Source organism: Rhinopithecus roxellana, chromosome 1 (genome assembly GCF_007565055.1).
Source record: "Rhinopithecus roxellana isolate Shanxi Qingling chromosome 1, ASM756505v1, whole genome shotgun sequence".
NCBI classification, from domain to species: Eukaryota; Metazoa; Chordata; class Mammalia; order Primates; family Cercopithecidae; genus Rhinopithecus; species Rhinopithecus roxellana.
This window is the reverse complement of record NC_044549.1, coordinates 167,683,338-167,696,716: the sequence shown is the minus strand read 5'-3', so window position 1 is coordinate 167,696,716 and position 13,379 is coordinate 167,683,338. Positions and strand designations below refer to the sequence as shown.

Genomic DNA, 13,379 nt, shown 5'->3' with positions numbered 1-13,379 from the left:
TAGACCACCAGAGAGTAACAGAGACAATTTGACAAATCAATAATGATATTAACAATGAGCTATTAGAACAATGTACGAAAATTACTGGGTCTTTTAATGCTTTCCTGACAAAAACTTAAAATGTAACACTCAGTAGAATTTCCCCTAAACCTCAGAACACTTCCAAGATATTAGCAGAGACTGGAGTTACCACCACAGTGTCTGAGTGATCTGTGAGGTGACACACAGCAAATCAAGTCCACAGCAAGCAATGCTGTGTCATTCTGACAGCCTGTATCACGCAGCCACCCAGCAGGGCCTGGAGCCTTCCCAGTCCTCAGGTTCTGACCTTGATCTTCTCCTTGTTTCTTAATTCTTTTGTCTAGTTGCCAGATGATGACAGTTTGTGATTCTCAGCCCCAACATACGGAGTGAGAGGTATACTTTGAGATCCTCCAGGGCAGTGGCTTATTTCTGCACAGCCACACACTTAGTGATCAGGGTGCAATCTCCACAAGATTTAAATCCCCTTCCTCAATTTAGAAATCCCCTTCCTGCCTCCAGCAGCTCTCTTTCCACATCTCAGCTTATACTGAATCCTGCAGCAGTCTTCCAGTCCCGTGGATCCAAGAATTAGCCATTAGCCCCTCAGTAGTCAGGTAGAACAGAAACCAATTTTTGTGACCTTGGCCAAGTTATTTAACTTCTCTAAGCCTCTGTTTACCTATGTATAAAATAGAAATGCAAATCATTAAGGCATTAAGTAAGGTAATTACTTAAATGGGATTAACTATATTAACAGCTGTAATACCTAGCATGCAGCAGGTACTTAACCAATGACGTTGACAAGGCCAAAGCTGGGTTAATGTGGGCAATTTCAGCCCTGTGGTGGGAATCAGGAAACTTTCAGCCACTCCTTCCTGGGCCATGGGGGTGAGGAGTCTGGGTTGGGGTGCAATAGGCCAGGGAGAAAAATGTCCTGATAGTTAAAGGGCAAAGACCTCCAGTCACACAAGACAAAGCTCGAAGGAATACCCATTTGGCCCTAGGCAAGAGCTTGTTTCCAAGAATTTGTAGCAAAGGCAGTTAATCACAAGATCCTGCAAGTACACAAGTTCAAAGAGCATATTTTGAATGAGGATGTTAACTGGCAGAGCTGTTTAGAAGAATCTTCTTATCTAAGTCATTGATATGTGGTTAGAGTGGGACAGAGAAACCGGGCGGATGGACAGACAGACCCAGGTTGAGGTTATTCTCAGACCCTAGAAAGGAAAACCCAGGCTCTCTCAAGGGTCACCAGCCCTGATTGAGTACGGCCTGTTCAGAGCCACATGTCTCGTTGTGTTGTGTGTGGTCTCTCCACAAGACAAGGTAATATTTCTGACTGTAGGCCTGCCGGGGCCAGCACTTTCACAGGAAGATGCGGTCAGCTGTGGGACACGCAGCTGAGGCTCTCCGGGAAGGGTTGATTCGGAATCATGAGGTGAGAGCCCTCATGTTACAGGCAGAGGATGGAAGGCCTCACCTGTCCTGCCCTTGCTCACCTTGCAAGGCAATTTCCCATCCTAGCCTCTGCTCGGTGGGGACCCTTTGGTGGGCAGCCCATAGCCGGGCTTCCTGCACGAGGTTGGAGCCAGAAGATTCTGAGGCCACACTTTGAGTTTTATGTTTTCCCACAGGAGCCAAGTAGCCAAAAATGTCTCTATTAAGATAGGCAGACTCTTCATAACCACTGCAGATGGGTTTTTTATGTTTCTTTCTTCACTCAAGAGTTGGTAGCATCCTAGGGTTGTGTTCAGGCAAGTGAGGGAGCCCTGCGGCAGGAGTGGTCCCTTCACCTGGCTCTGCCCTCATGTTTCCTTCTTGTTCAATCTCCTTTGTCTCCTTTATGCCTTTTCTTCCACCCCCTCTCACCTGCCTCTTCTCCTCTGCAATGATTAGGATCACGTCTCTCTCAACTTAAAATAAAAATCATAAAAATAAACCTTGAGGTGGTCAGACTTTGGTTTCTCTACCTCTTCTCTCCGTCCACCCCTCTTCCCTCCCTCCCTTCCTTCTCTTGCTCCTTCCACAAATATTTATTGATGACCTACTGTGTGCCGGACACTATTCTAGGCCCTGAGGAGGCAGCAGAGGGAACCAAGCTAAAACCCCAGCCTTCATGGAGCCGACCTTCTCCTGGGGGGACACAGACAGTAAGGAAGCAGATACATGGATTAGACAGCGTCTTATGTGCAACAAAGGAGAACAGAAGCAGAATCTGGGATGGAGCACAACGAAGGAGGGCTGGGGCTTGTTTACATAGCTCAGACATAGATGGCGTTTGAAGAAACCTGAATGAAGAAACAGAATTTCCCAGTGTGTCCCAGAAAGAGCCAGGCCCAGGAGAAGACCCTGATGGGAGGGGTGTGCGGGTCCTGAGGAGCCTAGAGAGAGTGGAGTTCAAAGGCCCTGGGGCAGGGGAAGCCCCGGCAGGTTGGAGGAAGTGAGTGTGCCTGGAAGGGAGTGAGCCAGAGGGGACGAGACCTTCGATCCCAGAGTGGGGCCTGTGATCGCGCACAGATTCTCCTTCTTGGTCTCCTAAAGAGTCACTGGGTTTTGAGCAGAGGTGTACCGCGGTCTGACTTTTGGTTTAAACGTTCGCTCTGTCTTGTCATGCAGCACTGCGTCAATATTGCTTGAAATTATGTGTGATGGCAGAGTGGAGAGTCCCTGTCCTGTTGCACTACAGTCAAGCTCTCCAGCCCCGCCTGGCCTGCCCCTACTTTTGCCACAGTATTTATCTCCTCCACTCACCCCCACCCCACCCCGCTGCACCCCAGCCTGGCTCCACACGGATCCTGCTCCCCTTCAGCTTGCCCAGCTGTTGAATGTGGGCTCTGAAACTAGCTTGCCTGGGTTTAAAATCCGGCTCTGCTGCTTACTAGCTGTGTGACCTTGGGAAAGTTACTTCCCTCTCTGAGCCTCAGTTTCCTCGTATTTACGGTGAAGATGGCAATAGCAGCTTCGTTTCAGGCTCTAGAAAGCATGAAATGAGGTGGCACGTAGAGCTTGGAACGGTGTGTGGCACCCCACAGGCTTCAGTTACGGGAGTGTTAGTCTTAGGTTGCACTACGCCCTCAGGGCTCCTGTTACTGTCCACATTTTGCAGGCGAGGCAGCTGAGGCCCAAGGGGAAGCCAAAAACCCATAGAGCTCCCCCGAGAGAGTTTCCAGCCTCTGGATAAAGGAGGGCAAAATCGCTTTTGCAAAGTAGAAAACCTTGAGCAATTTTCGGATGAGAAAATGACTTGCTTTGCCAGGGTTTGTTTAAAGACTGTGGTGGAGAATTCATTAAGTAGCTGTATTTTTTACAATGAAATTAAACCCTGTGGGAACACAGTGAGGGATCATGATCCACTTGTGATTCTGAAGACAGGGTTTTCATAGCCGCCCGCGTGGGCAAATGATGGGGCAAGCTGGTATGCCACAGTCACGCGTGGGTGGTGCAGCCAGGCCATTCCGCAGAAGCCAGAGGGGCCTTCCTTCCTGGACCGGGGCTCAGGCCGTCTTGCCTCTGCCAGGGTTGTCGTCGTAGAAGAGCCATTGCTTGTGTTTCTCAAAGCTGGAACTTCAGAAACGCAACTGATTGTATTTGTCAACATGGGAGAAAGCTCAGAGAGGCGAAGCGACTTGCCCCAGGTCGCACAGCTGGTAAACAGTGGAGCCAGATGTTGAACACAGGCGAGCTGCCCTCAGAGCCCACATTCAACAGCGTGGGCAGGCTGAAGGGGAGCAGGGTCAGTGTGGAGCCAGGACGAGGTGGGCGGGGTGGGTGAAGGAGGTAAACACTGTTGTAAAACTGGGGGCAGGGCAGGCGGGCTTGAAGAGCTTGACTGGAAATTCTAGCTGCCATCTGGCCTAACTCACAAGGGCGCCTCTCTTGGCTCTATCACCTCCTGGTGCTGCCTCAAGCCTCAGTCAAGCTCTTTCCTGACCCAGAGCCTTTTTACATCCATTCCCTCTGTCTCGATTACCCACCCTCTTCTCCTCACATCCTTCCTGGCCTATTCCTCATCTCAGCCGAAATGCCATGTCTTCAGAAAAGCCTTCCCCGACCAGCCACCCGATTCCTTCCTCACACCGCGGGTCTGTCCCAAGCTCTTAAGGTGTAGCGTAATTACAGGTGCATTCCCCAGCAGCTTCTCCCCCGGTCTCTTGTCTCAGTGAGAGCAGGAACCATCTTAGGGTTGCTCGCTGTGGCAGAGTTCCAGGCTCGAAAGGGGGATTTAGTGAATAGTTGTGAATGAATGAATGAGCAAATGAATTAAAAGTCAAAATTCAAATTCCAGCATATATGCTGCTTTTGGAATGTCACGCCTGTTAAGGCTTCAAGATTTAAAGTCTTTCCCTACAAGACACACGACTTCCTGAGTCCTGCCACCCACCCACTGCCCTTACTGCCCCCAAGGAAAATATTCCCATGCCAGTCACAGCAGCACCTTGCTTCTGGTGACGCAAAAGTGATGGCCTGTGTGACTTCAAAATGTGATTTGTGGTTCCTTGAGGCCCTGGACACCATGCAGCTGGATAACCATGGAGGCCCATTCCCTTGTGAACCTGTCCCTCCCTCTCCCCTTCCTGGGGACTCAGTAGAGACGAGAGCCCAGGCTGGTGGGGAGCGAGCTCTGGCCTTGGAGTCCCACAGCCTGAGCTCAGGCTTCACCATTGCACCTGGGCATCTGTGCCATATGAGGAGGCCCTGGGTCTCTCCTGGCCTCAGCTTACCCACCCGTAGATGTGGCGCGATTACCTCATGAGACACCAGGAATTGCTATAGGGTAGCCAGTGTAGTGGTTAAGAGGGTGGGCTTTGCAGTCCAACTCCCTGGGTTCAAATCCCAGCTCTGCCATGTAGGAGCTGAGTGAACTTAGGGAAGCTAACTTACCTCTCTGAGCCTCAGTTTCCTCACCAATTGAATAAGTAGAATAGTAGCTCCTCTGCATTTAGGTTGCTGGAATAAAGAATTGAGTTAATTAGTTCCTGGCGCCTAGTGAGTGTTCCTCTAAATAAGGCGTAATGGTCAGTCTTGAGTAAGCCTAGGCTGCCTTTGTGAAGTGTTGTGTCTGAGCGGCCAGGCAATAGCACCTGGGGCTGTGCCGTCAGGTTCAGCAGCTGCGAGGTAGTTGTGGCTCATGAGCACCTGGAAATGTGCCTGGTGTGAAGTGTGTATTGCAAAATAAACACTGTCTTTTAACGACATAGTATTTAAACATGTATAATATCTCCTCAATGATTTTTTGTATTGATTACATGTTGAAATAAAAATAATTTGGATATCTTAAGTTAAAATAGATTATTAAAATAATTCCATCTATTTCTCTTAACATTGCAAAACAATGGCTACTAGAGTGCTGGTCTACAAAACAGAGACAGTGACAGTAACAAGGCTCTCCTGCTGCTTCTAACGTCTGTATTTTCTCCTCAGTTAAGGCAGGCTGGCTACAGGTCCCATTGGGGAAAACGTTTTGTTCCCATGAACTCATCACAACCGGCACTATGTGTGCTGCATGTGTCATTGTTATTAGTATCTCTACTTAAACGTTGTTACTAGTATCACTACTTAAACATTCCCACAGGCATATGGGGATGGATTGTCAAATCAGATCAGGATCTGCCCGCATGTTGCCAAACACAATCAGTGTAGAGTGACCAAGATGGGTGAACAACCTGAGCTTTCTCCTTTGCCTGAAAACTGGGCAATCCCCTGATGCCTCCCTCTGAGGTTTACAAGACAGAAGAGAGTCTGATGAAGGAATTCAGTTTGTTCATTCAAGAAATATTCATTAACCACCTGCTGTGTGGAGGACGCTGTTCTAGACATTAAAGACACAGCAGAGTGCAAGACAGGTGTAAACAGCAGTCTCATTCTTGGAGCTCATGTTCTAGAAGGGAGATAGGCCAGGAAACTCAGATCGTGACAACTGCTGTGAAGAAAAGAAAACAGGGTGGTGGTTTGCATTGTGAAATACTACACAACAGTGTAAAAGAATGAACTATTGCTGTGTACACTCATGTGGGTGAATCACACGGAGATAATATTGAGTGAATAAATCAGACACAAAAGAGAAGATTCTGTATAATTCTGTTGATCTGAAGTTCAAGAACTTGCAAAACTAACTTGTAGGAATAGAGATCAAAATAATGGTTACTTTTGAGGAAGAGGTTTGATTAGGAGTAGTCAAAGGAGCCGGTAGGTGCTGGAAATACCCGTATCTTGATCTAGGTGGTAGTTGCACAGGTATATGGTTAGGGAAAATGCCTTAAGCTGTACTCTTGAGATTTGTGTACAGCTCCAGGCTTGTATGCTATATTCATCATCTATTGCATGTAACAAAATACCACAAAACTTAGCAGCTTAAAACATAAGCATTATTATCTCCCATAGTCACAGTGGTTCAGGAATCTGGTACTGACTTCATTGAGTGGTTCTGGCTCAGTATCTGTCATGAAATAGCAATCAAGACACCAGTCAGAGCTGCAGTCATCTAAAGAATTCCAGAGGCCGGAAGCTCTCTGCTCCCACAGTCACTCATCACATTTGTCTGGCAATTTAGTGCTGGTCATTGATGGGAGGACTCAGTTTCTTTCTCCGTGGACCTGTCCATGGGGCTGGATAACTGTCCTCTTGAAATGTCAGCTAGCTTCCCCCAGAGCAAGAGATTCAAGAAAGAGCGAGCAACAGATTCAAGAAAGAGCGAGCAAGAAGGAAGTGACAATGCTTTTTGTGACCTAGTTTCAGAAGTCACACACCATCACTTTCACCATATTCTATTTGTTAGACTGAAATCGCTAAGTCCAGGCCATACCCAAGGGGAGGGGAATTAAGCTCCACCCCTTAAAGGGAGTAGGATCAAAGAATTTGCACACGTATTTTTAAACCACCACGTGATACCTCAATTTTAAAACAATGTTATTTCTTATTCCAAAAACCAAAAGCATGACGGGATAGAAAATAATGGGTTTGAGAAAGCATTTTCACTGAGGCTTTAGAGGAGGTGACGTTCAAGCTGAACTCTGAGAAGTGAGCCATGTGAAGATCAGGGAAAAGCACTGAAGCTAGAGGGAAAAGCAAGTGCAAACACGGCCTCAGCAGTGGGTCATTGAAGCTTCACAAAGCAGACCAAGATGGCCGGAAGTTCGAGAGCAAAGGAAAGGAGAAGTAGTTGAAGTTGGCAAGGTAGGGAGAGGCCACTGAGGCCCCAGAAAGAAGTCTGGATTCTATTCTGAAGGGGACTAGAAGTCATTTGAGGAGTTTTCTCCTCTGATGAGCATTTTGGACAACATGCTCTGGCTGCCGTGGATTGACCACGTAGTACTCAAGCAGGAATGGAAATCAGGGATCACTTCAGAGGCCCTCACCATAAGAGAGGTAATGGCAGCTTGGTGGACAAGTCCCTGGTTCTGCCTCTGGGGTCCCACATCATCAGATTCCTCCAGGGTTCCATTATCAAGCAGGCCTCCCCCAAGACACACACAGAACTCACACTCCCATCAGAAGCAGTAGAGACATGCACAGTCGTCTTTGCTGACGGCAAGAAGAGAAGGTTCTTTTTGTCCTGAGGAGGATCAAGTTTGACCATCAACTGGAGCTTTGTGTTGTCCAACAGGGCCCGGCTTTGGTGAGACAGCCTGGCGCAGGCTATTTTTACCCATCTCGTGGGGCCTGGATGCTCGTCTTTCCAGATAAGATGCCTTCCTTTCAAACAAAGAGTGTTTTAATCCTGGAGAAGTACTTGGTGGTTGCCACTGGCATTTGATTTTAGTGTGACAAAATGAAACGACTTGGGTTCTCTCCAGAGACAGAACCAGCCGGAAGCAGTGAGGAGGATGCCCGTTTCACTTGGGGGCCGTCCTGTTTCAGGCTGGAGCCAGGGCAGGGAATGGAGACTCCTCGGATGAAAGAAGACATTGCGCATTCTTCCTCCTCAGGCCACGTGCGTTCCTCTCTGGAGGTACCGGTTGTACTTGGTTTCAGCTTTGAACTTTCCAGGAAGAGAGGCAACAGAACATGGTTTAAATGCCTCATCAGAATGCAAATACATTCTAACTTTTGAGGAGGAAAACCTTCTCGAATAGAATAGTTAGAAACATTTGAGGGCTGCCGTTTGGATGTGGATTTCTAAGTGAGTTATTGGCAATTTGCGAAGTCCTAAATCCTGGTCTTCGGTTCCTTTCCGACAAATCTCTGGATTCTTTCATTTTTGCAGGGGACAGATCTCATGCATTCATTTCTTGGCAGCATGTTAAAGCTGCAAAGACTTATTTAGTACCTATCTGATTCCAGACTAGAAATGTATCCGGGGATTTGGGGCCCATAAATATTGAGCATACTACCTGTGTTGTTGTTGTTGTTGAGACAGGGTCTCTACTCTGTCGCCAAGGCTGAAGCACAGTGGTGCGATCCCAGCTCACTGCAACCTCCCCCTCCCAGTGCAAGCGATTCTCCAACCTCAGCCGCCCCAGTAGCTGGGACTACAGGTGTGCTTCACCAGGCCTGGCTAATGTTTATGCTTTTTGGTAGAGACAGGTTTCACCATGTGGGCCAGGCTGGTCTCGAGCTCCTGACTGCAGATGATCCATCCACCTTGGCCTCCCAAAATGCTAACTGTGACTGTCGCTTGATAACTCCCTGCATAGGCAGTATTTCCTCATGTTTCTCCAGGTAGTTGAAGGAACATCAGGCTGGGGATTGGAAGACCTGTATTCTAGGCTCTAGCACTGTTGCTTGTGTGATGTTGGGCACCACACTTTATCTCCCAGGGCTTGCAGGGGAAATGTGAGGCTTTATGCCCAATGACTTCTGAGTTTTCTTACTGCTCTGACATTGGGAATGGCTTCATACCCCATCAGTTACCAAGGTGAAGTGAAACAGGTCAACCGGTTGGGAACCCAGAGGAAATGGCTGGGCTAGCTCAGAAGGGCCTCTGGGCAAGTATCTGGGAGGTGAAAGTAACCACCCATCCAATGAAGAGAGATCATGGTAGTGTTTTGATAACCACTCACATTAATGGTCAATTGCTGATTCACTTTGCCACTTGATCATATAGTAGGAGCATTAAGAAGTTTGATGACATGTCCTGATTTAGATATCTCTACCACCCCTCCCAATATAAAATGAGGTTTCGTTTCCAGGCCACAAGCTCTGCACCCCTCTACACCCCTCTACACCAGGTAGGCCACCGTGAATAGTTAGCAGTTATGTGCTGCACAGAAGTGCCCAGTAAGGCTGATATCGAAGTCAATACTGGGCTAAAGGTGATCTAACCTTAGAGAGGTGTCTAGGTTTGAGTATTGGCATGAAGAGAGAATGAGGCAGCTATGGAGCAGTGGTTAAAAGCACAGGTTCTAGAAAAAGATAGCCTAAATCCAATCATTCTACTAGCTTATGTGACCTAGCATAAGCTATTCAGATGTGTTTCCCCAGCTAATAGTAACAACTCGTGGGTTGATAGGAGAAATAATACACTAGTGTTTAGTTACGGTACCTGGTAGGTGATGAGTAAAACATTAGCTCTTACTGTATGTCGGGGATGAAGAGTGCTACTCATTCACAGTTTTCCTCTTGGAGTTTTAACCAATAACACACTGAAGTCAGACTTTTAAAAAAATATACTAACAGAGGCGCTGCACCCTCACTCTATAGGATGTCCTGGTGCCTTCCTCCATATACACGCTGGAGTCCTTTGTGTAGGAAGAAGGCTAGCTTCTAGGTCACTGCCTTCTTGGAGATTTAGAGAACCCAAAGCATGTGACCATTGCAGTGCAACTGTCCCATCGTGGTTCATGTGGTCCAGTGGGTGTGAGGCTCTTGTGGATCCACCACCACTCAGATAGGACTGACTTCCCCATGGGAAGTGTCCTGGTCCCAAACCCCCAGTGTTTCCCTGACAAGATGAGAGATTTGATAGAAGTTTTTTTTTTTTTAGGAGACCTGATGGGAATATGGGCAGGATGCAGACGGCTTTACTACAAGGAGTTCCCTCCTAGGTAGGGGGTCCTGTGTCTTCCTCAGAGGCCACTCGTCTCTGCACATGGCCATGTAACAGGAATAATGCAGGCCTTTCCGATCACATCTGTCCTCCTGTAGGTTGATACTGAGGTGGACATTCACAGGGCTATACCCAGTCAAATTAAGTGCCAGTATCTGGGAAAAACTCTCAACTTCTTCAGCCTACTGAGTTACTCACTTTTGATTTACTTCTCTCTGTGCTTCAAGCAGCTCTGATACTTTTTCAGAGGGAAAAGTCAAGTATGGCAACCTGGTCAGCAGAGACCTTTTACCGTTGTTGCAGAAATGTGGTGCTGAGTGGGGAAGTGCTCTGGAATGCACAGAGCTCCTTACCAGCATTTAGGCTTAATAGGGCAGTGGAAACATGAGCCAGGATTGAGTATCGACAGAAGCAAGGCATTTTCAGTTTGTTTTGCTCTGAGTGAGGCTTAGAGGCACAGGTCAGTGAGCAGGCGTCTCCTTAGTAGCTGGCGCCCCAGGGGGCCAATAGGGTTATGTGTCAAGCATACACTGGGTGGGACTGGGAGACTCTGGCGGAGTGACTCAGGCCTTTTGCCTGTAGAAATCCTGCCAACACTTTAGAGTTTGGTTGAAATGCCACCTCTTTATGGATCTGTCCTTGATTTCCTCTTGGCTATTTCTGAGCTTTCCTTCTTCTGAACACCCTAATACCTTGCTGGTTTCACTCACGTGCCTTGTATTGTAGCTGTCTGTGTAACTATGCGATCAGAGGCATCATGGGAGAGACAGCCTAACTTCGGTTTGAGTCAGATTCAGTTACATGTTAACTATGTGACATTGGGCACATCGTAAGTCCTTCATTTGTAAAATAAGAATAATATTCATTTTACCAAGCTGTTTGAAAGATTGAATATAGGGTGTGTACAAAACTTGATATATACTCTGCATTTAATAAATGATATTGTCATTTATTGTATACCGTAAGCTCTTAAAAAATAGAATCTTATTCATCTTTTTTTTTTTTTTAAACCTCCAGCACCTGGCACAGTGCCTGGGACATACTTAGGTACTCAGTAAATGTTTATTTGAATCAAATAATGAATTACTTTTAAAAAGATATTTCTCAGAATTTCCTGTGTCCTGTTTAGTATTTCCTAAAAAACTTCAGCCCCTAGGTTTTGACTTCTGTAGTCTCTTAATGGAAGAGCTAAAGAAGACATTCAACATGTGAAAGGGGGACAGACTGCCCTATGTGATGTAAGAGCTCCTTGGAAATCTTCATGTTATTTCCTGCTTACATCTGATTGATGATTTCAGGACAGGCTGGCTTAGAACATCCATCATTTTTTTTTTTTCCCCTTCCAGATTCTTAGAATTTGCACCAGGTATACCCCAGAACAAGACACCATGACTTTTTCAGACGGCCTTACCCTAAATCGAACTCAGATGCACAATGCTGGATTTGGTCCTCTGACTGACCTTGTGTTCACCTTTGCCAACCAGCTCCTGCCTTTGGAAATGGATGACACAGAAACAGGCCTTCTCAGTGCCATCTGCTTAATCTGTGGAGGTACCAACTATGTAGAAAAGCCTCATGAAATTCCATGAAGAACAGTTTATACTTGCCAATTTGTGAAAAATTCCTCATTTCCCTTTTGGAGTTGTTTACATGGGAAAAGATGTGAATAAAGCCAGGCATACATGCCTGGGTTCATTGTATTTTTTCATGTTGTTACAAATTAACTAATGGTATTTCGGATCCTTCTGCTCAGAAAGAAATCCCAAAAAGCTATTACTCCAATTGCCACAGGTTTTTTTTTTTTTTTTCTTAAATGTAGGATCAGACTATTGTAAAATGAATTGCCTGGGGACATTTGAATGATGACCAGGGACTTGTATGTGCTGTTTGTTATTTAGTGGGTAGGTATACAAGTATGTGGCTGGGCCCTCCCACCAACCCTTGGAGGACTGGGATAAAATTTAGCTTTCTTCTCTGTAGTGACCCCTACTGGCCTACAGGAGGCTGACTCGTAAGTGGTTAAAAAGTAATGGCTTCAATTAAGGAGCCGATTTACTTTGTGCTAAAATAACCATCCTGCTCAAGGTTTTAATTCAGTTTGGTAGTGACACCTTCTGGTCACAGGACGTAATTCTTTCCCTGGGACAAAAGCAACCAGCTATCAAAATGTTTATACTACCAAGGGGGGCGGTTTTTTTTTCTTTCAAATATCACTGCTTAAAGCAATTGCGTAAGTCTGCAAATTTGTGTATGTAATTGAATTACCAAATTAATGAACTCAGTAGGAATAAGGAAACAAGGAAGAGGGGGAAAGGGCATAAATCCTGATTTTATTTAATACTTTATTCCTGGTATGCAGACCGCCAGGACCTTGAGGAACCGACAAAAGTAGATAAACTACAAGAACCATTGCTGGAAGCACTAAAAATTTATATCAGAAAAAGACGACCCAGCAAGCCTCACATGTTTCCAAAGATCTTAATGAAAATCACAGATCTCCGTAGCATCAGTGCTAAAGGTATGTCTTTGTGCTCTCAGTACTGTAGTCACACAGTGGACTTGAGGGCCTTACCAGGTTGTGTTGCTTTATTCAATTCAGGATGTTTAATGGTTGCTTTTTAAGTTTTGGAACTCATTTCTCATTGAAATCAAAAGAAATAGTACCCCCCCACCCCATCCCCCCAAAAAACCCTCAAATCTTACCCTATTCAACTGTCTTAATGATTGAGAGCTTTAAAATTTGACTGATTAGAAAAACATCGTTTTCAAGAGAATGTACTATAACAGGCTAATTGTCTAGTTTCATACATTTAATTCCAGCTTTCTACACACCTCTGGCTTATGTAACCTTGACTCCAGTTTTTCCTGAGTATCTAAACCTTTGTTAAGTTTCTCTCAATCACTTTAGCCATTGCTCTTTTGTATATAGGCAAATTTCCTTCTGCACACTTCTAAGCAAAGGAATTCTTGCCTTCCTAAGAGGTATAAATATTCTTTGCCTTGTGATTTTCTGTTTATGTAGCAATTCAAGCAATTATAGAGGTGCCTAGAGCTATATCACAGTTGAATGTTAACAGTAAGGTTCTTCTATGTAGAGACACCACTCAGCAGCTATCCCTGGTACCAAATGGGTTACTGCCATTCTCCTTTCCCCATCAGACTACTTACTCTGTCTCTGAAGATGTTTGCTAGCCAAGGAATAAACTCTGTATTTCAGAAAGTGCTTAAAAGCACAGGGAACTTGTTTGACAAGCAGTCTTAATTCTTGAGCTCCTTCTAAGAGGTCTCCTCGATGAGCATTCTGAATTCATCCTTGCATGGAATTAAGAGAAGTAAACAGCAGATACCAGTGTGGTTGTGAATATGGTAT

At 45.9% G+C, this 13,379-nt stretch overlaps 1 protein-coding gene across 4 annotated transcripts in view; it reads left to right on the top strand.

Moving 5' to 3' along the window:
- The window catches only part of RARB (retinoic acid receptor beta), a 424,940-nt gene that overhangs the window by 409,190 nt on the left and 2,371 nt on the right, over positions 1 to 13,379 (top strand). For all 4 annotated transcript variants that reach the window (XM_030933177.1, XM_030933192.1, XM_010358001.2 and 1 more), the window contains exons 6-7: positions 11,356 to 11,560; positions 12,369 to 12,527. In XM_030933177.1, the coding sequence (XP_030789037.1) occupies positions 11,356 to 11,560; positions 12,369 to 12,527 (364 nt within the window). The remainder of the gene's footprint in view (positions 1 to 11,355; positions 11,561 to 12,368; positions 12,528 to 13,379) is intronic.